The sequence below is a fragment of the Hylobates moloch genome, unplaced genomic scaffold (assembly GCF_009828535.3).
Source record: "Hylobates moloch isolate HMO894 unplaced genomic scaffold, HMol_V3 SCAFFOLD_3, whole genome shotgun sequence".
In the NCBI taxonomy this organism is placed as follows: domain Eukaryota; kingdom Metazoa; phylum Chordata; class Mammalia; order Primates; family Hylobatidae; genus Hylobates; species Hylobates moloch.
The window spans coordinates 105,769,995-105,792,524 of record NW_026652278.1 but is presented as its reverse complement, the minus strand read 5'-3'; the positions used below and the strand labels follow the sequence as shown (position 1 = coordinate 105,792,524).

General features: G+C 35.2%; 1 protein-coding gene across 50 annotated transcripts in view; it reads right to left on the bottom strand.

Annotated features, from left to right (window-relative positions):
• Window positions 1-22,530, bottom strand: part of ANK2 (ankyrin 2) — a 698,346-nt gene that overhangs the window by 166,602 nt on the left and 509,214 nt on the right. For all 50 annotated transcript variants that reach the window (XM_058436645.1, XM_058436660.1, XM_058436662.1 and 47 more), the window contains 2 exons: window positions 19,480-19,578; window positions 16,819-16,917 (listed from right to left, as the gene is read on the bottom strand). In XM_058436645.1, coding sequence (XP_058292628.1) covers window positions 16,819-16,917; window positions 19,480-19,578 — 198 coding nt within the window. The remainder of the gene's footprint in view (window positions 1-16,818; window positions 16,918-19,479; window positions 19,579-22,530) is intronic.

Here is a 22,530-nt window from a genome sequence, read left to right as displayed (position 1 = left end):
ACCCTTACTGACACAGAGGCTGCCTCATTCCAACAAAGACGTTCTATAGCAAGCCTTTCCTTTAAAAAAAAAAAAATGTGTTTGAACTGCCTTAAAAATCTGGATGGATAGAATTCTTGATCCCAAAGTACAAAAGCTACAAATTGGGCCCCAATAACTTTAAGGGAAGGTATTACTCCTCAAAGCTCTTACTTAAAAGGACCTAAGTATGCTCTGCCCACTCCTTATACTTCTGTTCAGAGCCAGATTTTAAACAAAAATATGTTGAGTGTTGTTCTTACTGGATATATTGGCTTCAAAATGTACCCCCAAAAACTGATGAGGATGATCTGTTAGATGTGTTTTCTGGAGCAAGACTGCACAAGACAATAATTATTGTGGCCTCTGAAATGATATTTATTATTGTGCTTTCAAAAGATGATGCCCTAACAGGCCTAATTGTATTCATAAGGCATTTCATTGGCAATCAACAGGATTCTTACCTCCTTATCTTTCTTTTAGCTATGGCAAGTGAGTATTCACCAATTCTTCTAAGTACAGAATCAGGGTGTTTAGATGTAAGCACCTTTAAAAGTCTAAAATTAGAATCAGATATGTCAATATATAGTGCTTCCCCTTCCTGGTGTTATAAACTGTGCTACACATAGGCTTTGAGAAAGTGTTTATTGTCTGAGGTTGCTGAGAGTATTCTGTAGCTTGGCCTCAAACAGTTCTTGACTATAAAATCAGGAGGTAACAATAAACTGACAAATAATTTATGAAGATTTATACTGTTTTAGTCACTTTCTCAGTCAATTGAAAGATGATGATAAATATTAGTGATGAAACCGTTATGCCAGAAATGCTTGCTCCTAGTGTAAGGTGGAAGATTAAGAATCTGCAACTTGAAATACCACAAGAAAATGATGACAGATAGCCGGATTTAACAGTTGGGAAAAAAGGCTTTTTCTATGTAGATAATCCTTTATTTTCAGCCTTCAAAATGTGCTTTTCATGTATAAGAAGAGACAAAGAATACCTTTCCTTATTAAGTCATATATAAATAAATTTGTTAAGTAAATACTGGAATTAAAAATATTAGTTATGATAAAATAATAGAAGATAGAAAAATTGAAGATGAAGATAACACAAGAAAAAAAGTGGGTTTTTTTGTTTTTGTTTTTGTTTTTTTAGTTTGACTGTTTAACTACCAAAAGTAAAGAAAGCAAAGCAAAGACTGTATTGTTGCATCCTCAGAGCTAGTACAGTGCTTGGCATATGGTATATAGTTAATAAATATATTTTGTTTTTTTCTGGCTGTTTGTAGCAAATCCTTTTTCAAATTATTCACATTCATGCCCTGTGTTCCAAAACTGTGTTATACCAAGGTAAAGTTAATATGCTGCTAATCACAAAAGATGAAACTTCTGTACAATCTTTTCTCCACTCCCCACTCCAGAAAATAATAATCTCTCAGTCTCAATGGAGCATTAGTCATTTTGGGCAATACTGTTCTCAACTCCAATCAATTTATTTCTTCAATAACTTAAGTAGATAATACAAGTATATCTAATAATTAGAAGAGTGGCTAACATTTATATTGCACTTATTACATGCACTATAAGTGTACTAACCCATTTAATCTCTATATCAACCCTATGTAGTAAATACTATTATCCCTTCTTCACAGATGGAGAATGGAGTCACTGAGAGGTTAAATAATAAGCCCAAGGTCACACAAATAGTGGATTAATGAAACATATTTCATTACCTTTCTTCTCTTCAGAAGTAGAGTGGGATTTGCCCTGCTCCTGCATTTACCTCACTTAGTAATGTCTTTATTTTGCTCTCCCATGTTGTTTTTTATTTTAATGTGAAGGTATTATTATATTATGTATGTTTCCTGCTATTCATATCTTCCAGTTAATATGTTATTTAAACATAACATTTTTAAGGGGTATGATTTAAAAGATTATACCCAGTTATGTTCAGACAACACACAGGAGAGTCTCCTATACAATAAAATAGTTAATGAATGTCTTTTGATGACATTATTGGTTCACATGTGTTTTGATTCCTGCAAATCCACCATTCTAAAGGGCCACTTTTTGTAAGTGAAATGATGTGTATTTTCACAGTGATATGATTTCATGGCATTTCAAAATTATTACACAAAAATTTCCCAGTGATTTGAAAAGAATAAAAAATATAGTTGAAGTTAGTCATGCAAGCACACTCTGATGCCTTGACCTGTGCCTCACGACTCTAATTTCAGATAGGATATTTAAAGTCCTAACCTGCCACGCTCATATATAAAAACTTACTGCTTAATACTCTTAGTAATAATTTTTTTACAGAATGATTCGTGTCGACCTTTAGGCTGAAGAAAATCTTAGTCAAATACCATGACAAAACAACTCTGTGATTCATAGTATTGAATTTTATAAGCAGCAGTCTCTTAATAAATTAATGAATGTAATAAATATTTTATTAATTGATTTGTAGATTTTTCCAAATTGTCTATTTAAATAATCATAACTTCTGTATACAACAGCATTTTGTCTTTTCTTTTTCTGTTTATATTCATAGTTCTCTTTCTCTTTTCATTGCATTGGCTAGGGATTGATTGCAATGTCAAATAGTATCACAAGCAGGAATCCTTTTCTTGTTACTGCCTTTAATGAGAATGCTGATGTTTGCCCTGGTTTTTGGAATATTTCCTCTGCAAAGAACCTGATATTCCTAGTTGGATAATTTTCAATAATTACTAAAATTTAATCTATTGATCTATTTAATGTGGAATTAATTTAAAAATTTTAAAACTAGCCAACTAGGAATATCAGGCTGATTCCAGAGGGCATATTTGCAGATTAAAATTTAAATTAAATCAATGTAAATTATTTACATATATAAATGAATCACTTGAATATTAAAATATTGAATCCAAGATTTATATTATAGGGGAATACTACACTGACCCATAAAAGTATGACCAATTAGCCCTTCTCAAGACTTATATTTGAGACAGCTGCCCACATAGTATTTGTCCAAATAGTAGGTGTTGCATGGAACTTTATATTTATAGAAACCTAGCCCATATAATCAAAAATATCTTTTAAATAGCAACTTAAAGTTGGTTCTTCACATTTTTAAACTTGTGACTTTAGCCTCACTGATACTTTGTTCTTACTAAGGTATATTATATTATAGACACTTCAAAAATCATTTTACTATTATGACACAAGCAAATGTAAACACGATACATTTTAGGTTTGTGATATTCCATTTAGAATTTTCCAGACTTAGAATTACCTTCTGAAAGTGATTTTCAAAAATAATATTTGGTTAAAACACATTTTGTTAGTTGGACTTCTATTTTCACCATCCAGACCATCTAAGATGAGAATCCTCATTCTTTTTCCCATTAGCCTGAAGGTTCAAGTGTCAGTAGGAAATCAATGTCTATACGATAAGTGTTTTATCAATTAAATTACTTGAGGGTCTTTAGGCATCGTGTTTAGGCGAATGCAGCTTCATATACTCAAATTGACAGCGTTCTAAGGAGGTTGTGAAACAAGCCAGTCACACAAACTGACTTTGTTATGTTCTTCATTGTGCCAAGAAAAGGCAGCAGTGGGCATACAGAATGGCTGGTCTTGCATGGCTGCACTAGTGCTGAATTTGGTAACAATGACAACTAACAGTCATTGAGCTCTTAGAGTTGCCAGGCATTGTTCTAAATGCCGAACATGGATTAATCTCACAACAACCGTTTGCTGAAGGTACTGTTATTATGATTTCCCTATCACAGATGAGAACTCTGAGACACACTTACATGAGTAGAAAGCAGAAGAGCTCACGAGTTACATGAGTAGAAAGCAGAAGAGCTGAAATTTGACCTCTGGGATTTGAGCACCTAGATTCAGAATTTGCATTCTTATCCATTTCACTATGCTGCCTACCTTAGGCAATGTCAAAAGAGATCGCTGGCCATTTTAAAGTCTTAAAAACTTCTTCTTCATAGCTTTAAGAGTAAAGAGTAGAAATAACCAGAGGATTCCAATTATTACACATAGATAGGTATTAATAGCTATAGTTAACTGTATTGTACATGCATACAAATTTATATTTACCATGTTTAGTCAATTATTGGGCTTTGCATATCTTCCCAATTAAGAAAGGAAATAAATACTAAAGAATAATATCTAGAAAAAAGTTATTAGTAATTGCACCAAATATGAAAACTTTGAAAAAAACAAGATATAATACAGATTCCAATTTTCATCTTTCAAGAATGATTATGTAATTAATCAAAGTTTGGGGTTTAAATCAAATCACTTTTGGTACATTGGTAGTTACCTAAACTCTCAGTTTCCTCTGTATAAAATGAAGAAAGTAATGCCTGACATCTATGTAAATTATGTATTAAGCTGTAATAAAATATTGTCCATAAATTCACTCATGCTTTCCAGGATTTTAGATACATATAACCGGAGAACTCCATTAAGGAGCAATAAAGATGTAGTTGTTTATAAAGCATGATAATATAGTATAAAGAGAATTTAACTGTATAGAAAGGAACAAAAAAATACTTCTGAGAAAGGCCATTGTACTTGAAAGTTGGGAATGGAGAATTAGGTTTGTTCTCCATATACTTTTGCATTGTTTTGATTGCTTAAAATAAAATATATTCATGTTACTTGTGAAGTTAAGACAGATATATGATAGACAGACAGACAGACAGATAGATAGACAAATATTTAAAACATATGGAGTATTTAGCCAGATATCAGAAGACACAAATTTGGATGAGACACTTGACCCTGTGAATTTCAAATTCCTGTAATAAGTGTTATGGACACAATGTCTCTAATAGCCCCTTCCAGTTATACACTGAAGTGATTTAGTTAAGAGCATAATATGTGAAGAATGTAAGAGGCTCACACCCCCCAAGTAAAGCAAAATATTTGCATTTATTTACGGAAAAATTATCTTCAAAATAGTTAAAACACTGTCTACATTTTATTGCTTCCACAATTTTTGGTCAAAACACAACGCACAATGCTAACCTAGAAGGCTGAGATCTTTCTAAAAAAAACTTCAGGAAATAGGAAGAACACCAAAACAACCATCTTAGATGATGTTGTCTGTGGAGACTTACTCCAAAATGCAAACTGTTTGATTATTAATCAATGGCACATTACGCGAAAGAAGGAAAAGAGCTGCCACCTCTCAAGCCTTTGCACCTGGTCCAATTGTCAAGTGTTAGTGAGCTATGAACAAGAAGGATGCACAAATTATCATTAGCTCGATACATTGTGCTCACATTGATGCAAGAATCCTTTCCTAGTCTGACAGATTATAATTGCCTGTGAATAGAAGTTCTAAATCTCTGATCTGACTATCTCGATACAGTTGAATGTATAGAATTGGGTTTATTCTTCATCTCTCTTTTCCATCAGTTATCAGGTTTCTATCAACAGTCCTTATAGATTTTGTTGAGCAATACTTATTTCCACTGCTGTCCTCTGCTTCTTTCTGATATTCTTTATTCGAATGCAATATTCTTTACTTGAATGCAAATTTAGATTTGAATTATTTGAATGAAAATTTAGATTTCCTTGTCCTCTTATTCTTAAGAATCAATAAATCTAATAAATAGGGAGGGAAAGTAATTCAAGACCTAAAGAATCAACAAAAACCGATCCCATGCTTCCCACGAAGGTAGTATAATAGCCTTCCCATACTCATGAAGCTAACAATGAAAATAATAAATATAACAACAGCAACTAACGTAGAGTGCCCCTATGTGCTAAGGATTGTGTTAAGCGTTATACATAATTATTTCTTTCAACCCTGACAAAAACTCAATTTTACGTACTGTAATTATTCCTTACCTGTTTTACAGATAAGCAAATTGAAGAACAGAAATGGGAAGTAACTTGACCAAGGTCACAAGGCTAGTGAATGATGGAAGCAGGATTTAAATCTACTTTATCTGACTCTGGATTCTTGCTCCTAACCACTGCTAAACTGAAGACAGTCCAGTTTAAATCAAATGCTGATATCACTGGACTTGATTAGCTCTTATTTTAATTCTTCCAAGCCTGCTACTTTTTACTCATTTTATACTAAGGACTCAAAGTCCTCTGGTCAATTATTATAACTTTTTCAGTTTTTTTGACATATGCCTCAAATTTTCTTCATCTTATTTTCTTCAATGTGAAAATTGTCCCTAAAACATAAACCCTCTTCTATCTCTTGCTGGTAAAGGAAACCAAAATATTTTATCCTCAAAATAGGAGACAGAGCAGGGACCCCCTCTTAGGGACCTTCAGGCTCCCCAAGCATAGAAATAAAGGAAAATCTTGAGTTCCTTCAGGGGGAATTCCAGGCACGTAGCTAACCCTGAGAAGTAAATAAGAAACTTGATGAGCAAGAAGGTAATAGCAGCCAAGGAAGCTAGAATCATGAGATGTTTGGTTCCCCTATAGGCACAAAAGCTAACATCTTAACATATGTCTCTGAGTTCTTTCTCAGAAACCCAGACCCCCACCAAATAGATCTGCTGGCACAGAAGCCCCCAGTAAGGGGGAACAGGGGACTGAATTCTGGCCAACATTCTTTTGTTTTACATTTCCTCCTGAGGGGCCTGAAAAAAGTCACACCCATGAACCCAGGCTGACATTCTTTTCTGCTGACCCTACATTTTTAAACAAAGCTTCTCTTCCTTACCCAACTGCAAATCAGAAAATCTATGACCTGTAAGTCCCTCGCTTCAAGATACCCTGACGTTTTAGGCCAAAACCAATGTGGAACCTCCATGTTTTGATTTACAATTTTGCCTGTAACTTCTGCTTTCTGAAATTTACCCCCGCCTTTAAAAATCTTTACCTGCAAACCATCAGGGAGGTCAGGATTTAAGCACGAGCTGCCTGATCCTCCTTGTTAGGCACCCTGCCAATAAACACCTTCCTTTCTCCCACTGCAAACCTTGGTGTGGATATCTGGTATTACTATACAGGGCGAGTGGGCCCCAGTTTGGTTCAATAACAAATATTCTTCTTTGACATATTTTGAGATGGCCGTTCAGAGGGCCTGCAAAAAGAAGTGGCCCTGCAAAGCTGTCCTGTGGGGGAGATTTGCATCTGTAGAGAATCTGCATTGATGCAGCCAGGCTTTCTCTGAGGGCCCTCCCTTGTCTGGATCTAGAAAAAGTGAACTGAGATTCTGACACCTTCAAAGGTCTGAAAGAAACATTCACCATCTATTTTCTCCAAGGCCTACTACTACTGGTGAGGTTTCATCTATACAGCAAGACCTCCTTTGTTAGCTAGACCTCGCCTTCTCTCCCTCCCATAACTTGTTTTGCCATGCTCCAGGCCCCTATTCTTTCTGTATCCTCAAAATGGTATAAAAGTGTCAATCATCTGGCCATTTCTTTGAGTTGTTATAGTTTTGTATGGCTCCCGTGTACGTTAATCCATTTGTATTCCTTTTCTCCTATTAATCTGCCTTTCTGTTAGTTGATTTTTAGCCAGCCTTCAGAGGATGAAGGGGAAGTATGCCCTTTGCCTCTTCACTGTCTTCACTGCTCCGGCAGTCTCATTCGAGTCCACTGCTTTAATAACCATTTACATCAAATGACGTAATAACCACTTATATTTCTTTTAGGGATGTATAACAAGCAGTTCAAATGCTATTCATGATCTCTTACTCTCCTCACCAAAACCAAAAACAAAACCAGAAACAAAGTGGCTCATGCCTATAATCCCAGCACTTTGGGAGGTGGAGGTGGAAGGACTGCTTGAACCCAGGAGTTCAAGACCAGTCTGGGCAAGATAGCAAGACCCTGTCTCTACAAAACATTTAAAAATTAGTTCAGCATGTTGGTGCATGTTTGTAGTCCTAGCTACTCAGAAAGCTGAGGTGGGAGGGTTGCTTGAGCCTGGGAGTTTGAGGCTGCAGTGAGCTATTATCATGCCACTGCACTCCAGCTTGGGTGACAGAGTGAGATTCCATCTTAAAAAAAATAAAATAAAATAAACAGACAAATCTTTGTCTTTATCCACTGTTTTATAGTATAGTGTTGCATTACCACCTATACTGTTAGGCAAGGGAGAGATCTATTGACACTATCGTCTTCCTCTGCTCCCATAGGCCATCATCATCAAGTGCTCTGAAACTGGTCCTTAATCAATCTTGTAACAGTCCCCTTTTCTCCATCATCCAGACCTCTACTACTCCATTCCAAGCTAACATCACCTCTTATATGGAGTAGATCATGACAACAGTCTCCAAATGATTTGCTTTGCATTGCCCCTGACTCCCTTCAACTTGTTTTCCAGGCTGCACCAGGGTCACGTTTTCAGAATCCAAAACAGAATCCTGAGCTTGTTCCACCCACAAGCCAGCCTCACATTGGGCTTAGGATACAAGTCTTAGAACGAAAACCATAATATGGCTCATAAAATCTTTCAGGATCTGACTTTCTTCCTCAGGTTTCATTTCACACACTGCATTTCCCCTGGATGTTTCAGCTTCCAGATAGCCCATTTCTTTTAGGTTCTTGCATGTATGATTGTATTTGCCCATAGCACACTTCATCCCCTGACCCCTGACGTGTGCATTAACACTTTCTTTTATAAAAGAAGTTCAGTTACCACTTCCTAGGTCTTCTTCCGCCCCCTGCCCACCTCATCATTGTAGCCTTAGCAAGTGTTCGAGGGCACACACTGGATGTCCAAATACCTGCTGAGTGAGTGAGTGCATGAATTATTACTTCCAATCAGTTTCTATTGGAAAGTTTTAATTCGTGTCATGTTTTTACTTTTTTTTTTTTTTTTTTTTTGGCTTTGTAATCCTTGCCTCAAAGGATCACCATTTTGGTTCCTGAAGGTTTCACCTAGCTTCTTAGTTGTTGTGGAATATACACATTAATGCTGTTAGATTTGAGGTAAGAGGCAGAATGCTACAGTACTATTTTAACCATTTGCTACCAGGGTAGCTTATCCTTCATTTTAACTCAGAAGGGGAGAAAAAGAAGTAACTCTTATGTAAAATTTGAAGTCTATTTCTATTAACAGAACTTGGAGACCATTTACTTTTCTCCCTACAAGTCTTAACTGACTACAAATTTAGTTCCTTTAAAATGTAATAACATTGGACTTGGATAGGCCTGTGTAGTGATAAATAAATGAGACATCTACCAAAGATTTTAGATGTGATGATGTCTATTATTGATTCAAATTTCAGAATAAAATGACAAGCAGGATTCAGCCTTTCCATACCATCTGTCCCCACATAAACGAGCATAAAGGCAAAATATAATTGTATTAATTTTATTTCAAAAGTTGAAAAATTATTATAAATGAAAATATTATTGTCTTTTAGGATGTGTGTGTGTGTGTGTGTGCGTGTGCACACTTTGTACAGGAGTAATTTTAATGTTGGAGTTCTACTGGAATAGAGAATAGTAATGTCTTTCTCGGCAATTTTTTTTTTTTTGAGATGGAGTCTCACTCTGTTGCCCAGGCTGGGGTGCAATGCAGCGATCTCAGCTCACTGCAACCTCTGTCTCCCAGGTTCAAGTGATTCTCCTGCCTCAGCCTCCTGAGTAGCTGGGGTTACAAGCACCCACCACCAAGCCCAGCTAATTTTTGTATTTTTAGTACAGATTCAGTTTCACCATGTTGGTCAGGCTGGTCTCCAACTCCTGACCTCAAGTGATCCGCCCACCTCAGTCTCCCAAAGTGCGTGAGCCACCACACCCAGCCTTGAAAATACTTTAAAGACATCAATTCTCATCTTTTTCCCAAGCATATGGAGAACTGGAAAAAGCATATTTTCTTTAACTTGGAGTGCTGAGGAGCACAGATGCCCCTGCAAATTTGTAATCACCCAGTGGCCTGATTTTCAGAGTCAAAAACACAAGTGTGCTGACTTCTTTTTTATTCCTTGTCAAATGCAAGTACCTGCCTTCATCTGAATTTCAAAGGATTTGTGTTACAGATAGTAATACTCCCAATGGAAAAAAAAAAACAAGACCCTTATTAAGAAAGATACACCATGGAATACTATGAAGCCATGAAAAGGAATAAGATCATGTCCTTTGCAGGAACATGGATGGAGCTGGAAGCTATTATCCTCAGCAAGCTAACACATGAATAGAAAACTAAACACCATATGTTCCCACTTATAAGTGAGAGCTGAATAATGAGAATGCATGGACACAGGAAGTGGAACATCACACACTGGGGCCTGTCAGGGGGCAGGGGGAGAGAGAGCATCAGGAAAACTAGCTAATGCATTTTGGGCTTAATACCTAGGTGATGGGTTAATAGGTGCAGCAAACCACCATGGCACATGTTTACCTATGTTAACAAACCTGCATGTTCTGCACATGTATCCTGGAACTTAAAATAAATTTAAATTAAATTTTAAAAAAGAGAAATAATCATATGCATATATTTTGGGGGAAAAACCCTGAAAAAAACTGTTTAAAAAATCTGTGACTATAGATCCCACTTTATACACTGTGTGTGTATGTGTGTATGTGCATATGTGTGCATCTGTGTATGTGTGTGTCTCTGTGCATATGTCACAGAACAGAATGCTCCATTACGAGTTTTTGCTTTCAGAGCCAAGGACGGCTCTACGACCATATGGAAGCAATTCAAGGTAGTGGGCATGCTGGCCAACTGTGTGGGTTTCCTTCCTCTTCACAGTTCAATTCCATTATCTGTGACAATGGGTTAGGGCCAATGAAGAAAAAACTATGGGAAACCACACCTGAAAAGACATTTATCATTGCATATAGTGGGTGCATGCACCCCCATAAATCTGGGGGTGTAACCAATGGTGATATGATCTTACAATTGGCATTAATAGTCGTGGTCTGTAGAAATCCAAAAGCTAATAAAATAATCACCTAATCATGCTCGAGTTATAAACAGGAAAGCCTTCTTCTGAAACAATATTTTCAGGATTGAAAGAACAGAGTATTAATCACAAAACAGGCAAAAATAACCAATAAAAATGGAAATAAATTTTCAGTAAGATATGATATCAAAAATGCCAAGTGAGAACATCTTATTTGAACTCACTTGATATTAAAATGAGATGAAAAGAAAACAAATCTGTTTCTAGAGTCGTTATGAGAGGACAGAAACAAGAAATTCCAAGAATAAGTAGAAGAATGTAGAGACAGATAAGGAAAATGAAAAGGACATCACCAATTTCAGAAATTATATTTAAGTCTTTTTTTTTTGAGACGGAGTCTTGCTCTGTCATCCAGGCTAGAGTGCAGTGGTGTGATCTCAGCTCACTGCAAGCTCCGCCTCCTAGGTTCATGCCATTCTCCTGCCTCAGCCTCCCAAGTAGCTGGGACTACAGGCGGCCGCCACTGCGCCCAGCTAATTTTTTTCTATTTTTAGTAGAGATGGGGTTTCACTGTGTTAGCCAGAATGGTCTTGATCTCCTGACCTTGTGATCCACCCGTCTAGGCCTCCCAAAGTACTGGGATTACAAGCGTGAGCCACTGCACCCGGCCAAGTCTTACACATGTTAAAAATTTTGTTTGATTGAAGAACAGTCTAAGAGGTGGATGGTGGAATGAAGCCCAAATTATGGATACGCCCTCCCAGTACACCTGAATCTCTTTACTCACTAGTTGCCTAGCTTTGCGGAAGGCTCTTAGTTATAGCAGCATCTAAGTGCCTAGGCAAGCAGGGTTTTGGACTTCCCTAATTCAAGTAGAAGGTGTAAAACCGTTTAGTGGGAAAGACTGAGGTATGCCTAGGATTATTTGGAAGGAAGGTGTCCGTACCAATGACCACATGTTTGTGGCTTCATCACTACTTGTTATGAGACCTTGGTTTTCCTACCTGTGCCTCAAATTTTTCCATGTCCAAAATGAGACTATTCATTGTTGATTCACATAATTATAAAAGAGATTAAATAAATAAAAATACAATTTAAAATTAAGGGTCTGAATGCAACATATTATTACTGGGCTGTAGTTTGGTGACACTGGAATTTGCTCCAATGCAGACTGACCACCCCAGACACAAATTTCTTGAGGAGCCTCATGAGAACTTCTAGCCCTTCCCTTCTTCTACAAAAAAGTCATGTTTTCTTAAAAGAAAGGGAAATTTACCATACCCATTCTCCAAAATTTTGCTTAGCTTCTCATTTTCGATGATGGTGTCTAGTCTAGGATCCAGTTTACCTTTTTTTACCATGTAAAAATATACATTATATAAACCAATTTGCTTTGTAATAATAAAAAACATTTTTAAAACAATTTTGCTTTATTAGAGTGCTCCTTCTGATTTTAATGATTTTATAATTAGAGAATATATTAAGTATCTAAAGAAAAAATTCTCTTATATGAGAACTAAAAATTATATTTTTTTGTAGAGAAAATAATAAGGGGGAAATTCTAAAGCCAGATTTCCTTGGTGGTAACAGCAGAATATCTTTCATTTTTTGAACATTTTGCAGGACATTTATAGTTCATAAAAAATATTAAGTGAGAAATTCCATCTTAAACCTTTTACATGGATTCTACTTTAAGAAAATCAGCTTATTTGGACCTGAATAGGATTTGGGCTAGAAGAAAGAGGAATTTTAAAAATTATTCTTTGAGGTCTGTAGAGGTGGTTTTTTAAAAGTCATGTCTCTGAGTCTAACAGACTTACAGGTTATAAAGGTGACCAAAAAAATATCCCATACAGCTTAGATGGAAATCATCCCAACATCATGTATGTAGGATTATTTAGAGGATAAGATGCCTACTAAAGATTTTCTGCGAGTGACTTTGTTTTCAGAAAGCAAACAATCATCTTCAAAGCAAATAACATTCCTCAACTCTATAATTTGACTTCTAACTCCATAATTCCGGCACCATGGACGAGACCTCCATGTCACTGAATCTAGGATACCAAAGAACCAAACCAGAGAGCTACATGGTGAGGGGCAATACTTAAAATCACACAAGAACTGGCTCAGCAGAGACCACACTGATACCGCTGTTGAACAAAGAAACAAAAATAAACATTTGTTCATTGTTACTAAATCAATTACACTATACCACTTAAAGTATTGAAGTTGATCCAGCTGGTGTTCTGGAACTCTTAATGGACTAAAGACACTCCCTACCAAAATTGGCACCATGTCATATGGAGGTAAGCCTCGCATGAATCTCATACTTTATATGCAAAATGCAGAAAAATCTGTGTATTTCCCCATAACCTATAATTCCAAAAATTTTACTGAATATATTCCTTGAAGATTTTTTCAGAAAATTTGTTATCTTCTTAATTCAAAAATAACTTTAGCAGTCTGTTTCCAAATAACTCGGAAGTTTGCCAAAGGCATAGTACTAGGCAGCTGCCAATGTTCCTGTAATTTCAGACTATTCTGCATTTCAATGGTTTAAATTATGTTCTTAGAAAGATGTGGATGAAGGTATCACTTGAATACAAAATTCAGACATTATGTTGTACATTAAGGATTCCCTGCGTCCTTTTTCTGGTTCTCAGAAGGAAGAGATTGTTTAACTGCCATAAGCATGTCTCCCATCCATCCACTTGACACCCAATATTGTCACATAAAGAATCCTGTATCTTACAAAAGACAGTACTGAGAGAAATAATATCTGTGGAGGAACTCAAATCAGCCGTCAATGGCCCTGAAACCATCAGTTTGGGGATTGGCTCACACACGGGGGCAAAATAATCAACCCTCTTATATAAATTCATGTATTTTAATTTTAATCATTATATTATAAAATATTCTAAGTAATAATTTTTTTCAACTATTAATGATGGGTACATAAATTCAATACAGGAAATAATGTCATAGGCCTTATCAAAAGACTTAGAAAAACATTTAGAAAAAATTCTAAAATTTGATTATTAATTTTTCTTACTCTAAAACTTTCACACAATATGAATGTTAGTTTGAAGCTATTTGTCAGAATCCCCTGCAATATAAATCTTAAATGGACCTAATAGTATAAATTACAAATAGGATTATTTTAACATCTTAATAATGATACAACGCCTCTTTTAAGATCTGTTATAATTTGGCATGTTTACACCTTATAAAGAAAAGCCTCATTGACTCTGAAAGCAAGTTATGATTAAATGGTTTTAGCTTGTTCTCCTTGAAAAGCCTCCAAAACATATACATTTCCAATAACTACTGTGTAATAATTGGCATCATAGCTTTAACAAGCATTTACCTTGCAGCATTTGCTACCAGTCAACTTTTATAACAACACTATGTTTGTCATTTTGAGGAAAGTAAAATATGGTCTTTTCACAGATTTTAACAGCACCAATGTATAGGTGAATTTCCTGTCAAAGTCAGGAGAACCTCCAATGAACAATTGAATTTAACCAGGCTTTCATTTTCATGATTTATAAGTACATTATTGATTCAGTCATGTAGTTGAATCTATACCTTGTGAATCTTACTGCAATATCTTACACCCAGTTTTCCCTTACATTTGCTAAAGCAGTAGTTCAGAAATGTGGTCCCTGGACTAGTAGCATTAGCATCATCTGAGAACTTGTAAAAAATGAAAATTATCAGGTTCCACTCCAGAACTGAATCAGAAACCCTGGGGAGGAGCCTAGAAACATGGGTTTCAACAAGCCATGCAGGTGGTTATGATGCAGACTAAAGGCTGAAAACCTCTGTCTAAAGCAAAAAGATGTTCTCTTGATATAAAGAAAGGTTTTCCAGCATTGGGATAGCTCAAAAAACTAAAAACGTAACTGCCATTAGACCCAGCAATCCCACTACTGCTTTGGGTAAATACCCAAAGCAATACTACTTTGGGTATTTACCCAAAGGAAAAGAAATCGTTACATCAAAAAGACACCTTCACTCTTTTGTTTATTATTATTATACTTTAAGTTCTAGGATACATGTGCACAACGTGCAGGTTTGTTACATGGGTGTACATGTACCATATTGGTTTGCTGCACCCATCAACCCGTCATCTATGTTAGATATTTCCCCAATACTATCCCTCCCCCAGCCCCCCAACCCCTGATAGGCCCTGGCGTGTGATGTTCCCCGCCTTGTGTCCATGTGTTCTCATTGTTCATCTTCCACCTATGAGTGAGAACATGCGACACCTGCACTCTTATGTTTATTGCAGCATTATTCACAATAGCAAAGTCATGGAATCAACCTAAGCGTTCATCAGTGGTTGACTGGATAAAGAAAATGTGGTACATATATACCATGGAATACTAGGCAGCTATAAAAGAGAATGAAATTACATCCTTTGCAGCAACATGGATGGAGCTGGGGGCCATTATCCTGTGTGAAACAACTCAGAAATAGAAAGTCAAATACAGCATGTTCTCATTTAGACGGGAGAGCTAAACAATGAGTTCACATGGACATAAAGATGGAAATAATAGACACTAGGGACTCTAAAAGTGGGTAGAGGGAGAGGGGACTGAAGGTTGAAAAATTAACTATTGGGTACAATGTTCACTATTTGATTACATAATATATCCATGTAACAAACATGCACATGTACCCCTTGAACCTAAATAAAATAAAGTTTGAAAAAGAAAAGTTTTGAATCACTTAGGTGGAGCAGTAGCTTCTGCAGAGACCTTTCTCTCCAAGCCTAAAATGCTGTTGTACTTTATAAAATATACAGATGTTCTTTACAGATGGTACCAAATTATAAAAATTTCATCTAATAAGGGTTTTAGACTAAGGCATATTCTCAATACATATTAAAACATTGATGTGCATCCAACTGAATGTTTGAGTTGTAAGGAAAAAAACATGACTAATTAAAATAGCATGATATTACAAAGATAAAAATAACGTCTTATCTATCATAATTTCAACTGGTTTTTCCCAAAATTAAAATCAAAGAAAATAGGGCTGATTTAACCATTGCCTTTTGTATTTTCTAGGTCCGGAACTTGTGCCATCTATAGAACTAGAGCCATGCCCAGGTAATTAATGAATGAACTATACAGTTAATACATATTCCTACACAATGGCTTTCAAAGGCAAGCTGGTGAGGTTATCCCAAAGATAGATGAAACAGAGCTAGCTTATTTTGCTAATATCCTCCATGATATAGTCTGTGTTATCAGAAAGCAAAAGAGAAAACCCTAAAAATAGAGAGAATGAATTTTGTTATAAAGATATATTTCTCAATCCCCACATGCGTACATGATATAATAGATATCAAGAGTAAAGCTTTGGGCAAAACAACATTTTCTCCCCTTTTCCACCAGAAAAAAAAAGGGATCAAGCTTATAGTACAATTTTGATTAAATAATTATTGTTTAATTTTTTCTTAATTTCATTTTAAAACCATACATTTCCTATTTATTATTAGTAAAGCTCACATTAGGGGTGTAAAGTGACCAAAGTAGTGTTATTCCCACCTTATGGCAGATTTTCCACTGGAATGTAAATCTTTCAAGAATATTTTAAATTTACGGAAAGAGAATACTTTTATAGAGTAACACTAAACTTGCATGAATAATTCATATTTCACAGATGTCACTCTCATTCTGAAAAAAATCACTTTATATTCTTTTGAAAAATACTTACAGACAATGATAGACTTACATTTGTCAAGTGTTAAGTTACATTAAAAGGGAGATTATATGTTGAAAAAATAAGCTTCATCATAAAAGTTAATAAAATCATTTGGCTAAAATAAGTAACAAAGTACCTATAATAAATTTATCAGTAGAACAGCTAGCTAAACTCATTAAATTAATTTCACAAAACTGTTCTAATTTAAATGTATGTACATCAGGGAAAATCTGAATGGAATACCTGAGACTGTGCATTAATATTGGCTCCTTCCTTAACAAGAACTTTGACAACTTCTGCTTGTCCAGCCAAAGATGCAATGTGAAGAGCGGTATTTCCCTTCTGTTTTGGAGAAACAAAACAGAAAATGTTCAACGTTTCTGAATTTTGCAGAAATCAAAATGTGCAGGCATTTTCAACTTCACTAATCACTTTAACCGATTAAAATTTGTTATTTATCAAGATAGTAGCCCACTTACAAAGAGATTATTTTTTACCATCAAAAAAAAATTGGCCACCTCATATAGTGTCTTCCTTTTCTATTTTCACAATATTGGTTTAGTGTTAACACGGAATGACTGTGTTTTCAATGAATCAAAAATTTGCGGGGGGTGTGTGTGTATGTGTCAATATCTCATGAGATTCATACATTTTAATCAACAACTAAAGAATCCTACTGCAAAGAAATATAAACTAAAAAAAACAGCTTACTGAAACATTGAGTTTCTTTCACCTTGCAAAGAAACCTAGGAATTTTTAGTGGTAGAGAAACGAGCTGCTTATAGTTATGTTTGCAGCTACTAGGGCACTTGAGAATACGTTGGGAATAAGAAAAATAAATTTTACATAAATCATAACAGTACCAATGATTTTCTACCATTTGCTACATCAAAATTTACTAGCCACAACACCAACACCAATGAAAAATAATTTAAACCTTTTGTGAAAATAAAGGCCAAGAGATTTAAAATACCTATGATGTGATTAAAATAAATAACAACAACAACAAAAAAAAAAAACAGAAACCAGTAGCTTCCAAGCCATAAAGTTTGGCCTCTAGTTCTCTTTCTGTCTCCAGCTCACTGTGGGAGCATTAGCCACTCACTTAATATTTGGGGGCCTCAGTTTTTTCTGTTTAAGTGAGATTCTTGTCTGGGAAATTCTACAATTCTAATCTATGATTAAAAGTAAGCCTAATTTTTAAAATATCAATAGAGTTTAGAAGAAAAGAAAAACAAAAATAGTAATAAACACTTAAGCAAACAAAAATAATTGGCTTAATGAATACACTATATTAACATGGGTAACTATACACCATCTCATACCAGTCAGAATGGCTATAACTAAAAAGATAAAAAGTAATAGGTATTGGTGGGGTTGTACAGTGGCAGCCTCAAACTCCTAGGCTCACGTGAGTGCTCCTCGCGATACAGCCTCCAAAGTAGCTGGGATTACAGATGTGAGCCAGTGCACTGGGCTTCAAATAGATATTCTTTAAATATTCGTTTAAAATGTATTTGATGTGCCAGAGAGAAATGTTTATAAAAATGTTTACTCCCTCTTAATGTTCAAAGTAAGAAATTTATTGCATATAGTGAATTCACATGTTTACTTCTGTGGAATTGCCAGACAGTTGTTAGTTTGTTTTGTTTTTTAATTTCTGCTAGAATTGCTGTTTACTGTACTACAAGCAGAACCAATGCACATTTTGGCAATTATGCATGAAGCGCTGGAAATCCACATTAACTGGCCATGTTTCTAATTTATTCTTGTACTTTTTTGTTTGTTTGTTTACTCCAGATTAGACTAGTGTCCCATCTAGAGACGAGAGTGTCGGACTTCTCTCTCTACATCTTCCACAGCCATATTATCACACTCAAGGCTTGGTCAGCAGGCTTGGCTCTGATTAGCACTGTATTTTTCCAAATAAAATTTTACCTTCAAAAGACAAAGATTGTTGCCATTGATAATAGTTTTTTAAATGTCTGTTGTTTATGAAATGAATCCTCGACAAGTTCAAATATGTTTTAGCAAAAGCAGCATCAAGGAACAGTTTCTGGTTTACCAAGGGTCCCGTGCATTTCTTTAAAAATGAGTCCAATTTCCTTACCAAACACATTATGATGATAAAATCTAATATTACCCTAACAATTCAATCCATGACCCAAAATCTCTTTTCTTATTAGAGTATAAAGGATTCTGCATAGTCTCATACCAAACTGAATGTATACATTTAAAATTACTTGTTCATTTCTATAGAGAAATTTCCCACGTCAGTTTATTTTTAAAAAATGAATTAACCGTAGGAAAACAGGTGCTATTGTCTACAAAGGATTATGTCAATCTCGTCCTCTGTGAATCGAAAGGGGAAAGATAAAATTTTAGAAACTAGGTTTACAGATTTTTCAGACTCATGTCCCATAAGTCCTTAAATGAAACAATTCACTCTGCAGAGTTTAATGGAGGGGGGTTTAATTTTAATTCTGCAGGTTAAGAATCTTGGTGTCCTAGCCAACCTCTGAAATGTGCAAGAGGGAAAAGAAGCTTTAAGTGGGTGAGGTGTGGTGGTTCATGCCTATAATCCCAGCACTTTGGGAGGCTGAGGCAGGAGGATCGCTGGAGCCCAGGAAGGCAACATAGCAAGACCTCATTTAAACTAAAAACAATTTTTTTTAATTAGCTGGGTGTGGCGGCACACGCCTGTAGTCTCAGCTACTCAGGCAGCTGAGGTGGGAGGGTCACTTGAGCCCAGGAGGTGGAGGTTGCAGTGAGCCGTGATTGTACCACTACACTACTGCCTGGGCAACAGAAAGAGACCTTGTCTAAAAAGATAAATAAAAGTGAAAAGCTTTAAATAATTTTCGCTTTTCTAAGGAAAAAAAGTTCTACCAGCACGAATATTACCTTAGTGGCCGAATCCACAGAGGACCCTCTTCCCAGCAGCTCCTGCACCAGCCCCACGTGGCCTTCCTTGGCAGCCAGATGGAGAGCGTTGAGTCCATTCTGAGAGAAGAAACAAACAAGGCTTTAAGAAGTGAAGTAATGAGAGAAATAGTGCCCTGATCCTACTCAAGCATATAACCCAGAGAACAGACAGACTCTGATCTCTTCTTTATTTTCCTTTTTGCCTTAGAATCTTGGATCTATTAATTTAAGAGAGACTAATTTCAGTGTTTTTGATTCAGAGAGGCAATAAGGTAAGTATTCATTAGAAACATGGATTTTAGCAACTTCATTTCAACAAAGTTTTTTTAAACGAAGAAATCTCTAAATTTTTTAAATGACTTAAAGAGAACAATTTTGTATCATTTATTGTACTGGCACAAAATAAAATTCTGTACACTTTCTGGAACATGTACAGCTTTATATTTTTTCAGTCCTTTTGTATCTCAAAGCAGCACTCTGCTAAGCACTATTCACACTTACGAAAATGTACTCCTCAGCTCCTGGGATTTATAGACAACAGTTATACCTTGATTAATATTATAACTAACTCACTCTAGCTACTCAGTGACTCAAAATACTGACCAACAATTTGGAAAAAACTTAGAAGAAAATTAATATGATTTTAAAAATCAAGAACAAATTTTTAAGAGGAAAATATTAAGTTAATTCAACCTGAAAAATAGAATAAATATTAGTTTCTTCATCTTCAAAACAAGGATTAAAGTCTTCAACTGACATGGTATAAGCCTTAAACAGAGCAATGGAAATAAAGTGACAGTTTAGCAGCTGGTATATGGTGCCAATTGTTAGCTTCCATAGCTCACTTGTCTTATACAGACGGTATTCTAATATTGATACTGAATAATTTAACATTTTTCACATGCAAATTGAAATACACTGTTTTACACATATCATATAGACCCAAGTAATGCTACAAAATGTTATTTCATAAATAATCTCAGAAGCTAATCATAAATGTTGTTGGATATTGAAATGGAATATAGAAATTATTTACATTATGTAGATTGTTATAGAAGAGTACTTATTTAAGAATGACTGTGAGTCATACTCAGAATGTAAAAAAGAAAAAGTTGTACTAAATATGAAGGTTATAGAAACTGTCCTTCTTACACTGTGACATTTAATAGTAATACTAATAATATTTCATTTTTAATTCCTGACCACTGAGTTGAAATCAGTCAATAAAATGATCTTGTTATGATGCTAGAGTCAGAGAACAAAGACAATCTTGATATTCTTGATAGGGTCTCCAAATTTAGAGGCAAAAGACATGACAATGATATGTAATATGATCAGATTTATAGCTCAGAGATGTGCTATCTAACAGTCTTCTACTGAAATGTAAATTTATGAGGGAATAATTTTAACATTATAATTTGGGGAAGCTGCATCAAGGTATAGATTCACTTCCAGCGATGTTCTACATATCTATCAGTTTCACTATGTCAGGTTATAGACTCATTTCTAGCAATGATTTAAATATCTCTCAATTTTATATATGCTGCATACCAAATAGGAAACAACTAAAGCAGGATACTATTGATAAGTCATTGATACTGACTTTATGTAAGTTAATTTTGATAAAATAATACGAACTTAGTTTTTTGAAACAATCAGCAAATATTTATTGAGCTCTTATTGTGAGCAAGATATTGGGTTTTGCAGATCTGTGAGTTCCAGACGTGATATCATCTTTGATACCACAACTTCAGAATAATGCTATTTCTATATAATACCATTAAAATGGCCAAAAACACCAGGTAGATTTTTAAAAAAGACGGTAATGCTACACTGTGCACATTAATCAATCCTAAAGAACAAAGTTATCTTTTTTGTTTAGCACTTCTATCAAATTTTATAAAGCAATATTTTAACATTTTGTTCATAATCAGATTTATAATAAGCTCTATTCACTATCTCTCTTGCTGATTTTATGAAATACTTTCCCCATTGACTGCCTTTCTATGATCATATAAAGCTACTGGCTGACCCCAGGTAGAACGGATAGCCAATAAAAATTTTCATGGAACCATTTGAGTGTTTCTGACATATATAGAAAAACCACAGAGGAGTCCATTTGGAAAAGTTGAGGAACAGATTCAAGAAGATATGGCTAAACTTACATGAAGGTTAAATGTTTGCATCATCATCCATCAAACTGTTTCTCACCTTATTATAAGTTCATAATTAATACAAACTTATTTATTAATCCATAAGCATTTGCTAGGTACCCACTAAGTGCTCAGCTCTCAGTGCTAGGTTCTAAGGGAGAAGTAAAGGACACATTATGTAATTTTCATCCCCATAAATATTTGGCCCCCAAATACTTATTATTAAACAACTGAAAATCAACTACACAGTAGCATATATTGTCAATGATGTAATTTTCAGATCTCTGTCTGCCCTGCTTTGCATATGTCACATGTTGAATTAAGAGTTTCACAGTCTAAGTCTTTTGCATATCAGAAAAGTACAACTAACTTACATAACATCTTTAATTGTATGAAAATGTAAATATTTTGGAGAAGGCAATTAAAATATATGAGTTCTTGAAAGTTTTTGAAAGAGGTTAGAAGAAAGAGACAGAGAGAAAATGGACACATCCAAAGGCAGTAATTGTGAAGGCAAGTGAAACTTGGCCTCTCAGTCCTCACCACCACTCTGAATGGACTTCAGTGTCAAGATTCCCCCAAGCCAAGAACTCTTCTCAAGATGAAATACATGCCATAAATGTAGATACAAATAGTTGTGAAATATTACTAGAGTTTCATTGTGCCATTAGTATAAACGACATTGGCAAAAGAAATAATCTATACAATGAAGAAAGAATCAAATTAAAAATGAAAATGACACATATACATGTTCTCTATCCATTCTCACTCCTTACGCCCATGTATCTTTTATCTGCACTTTTCCCTTCTCTTCCACAGCGGCTTCTCTAAACCAAGGGTACTTATTCACTGTGGTGGGATTAAGGATTTAGTTTTT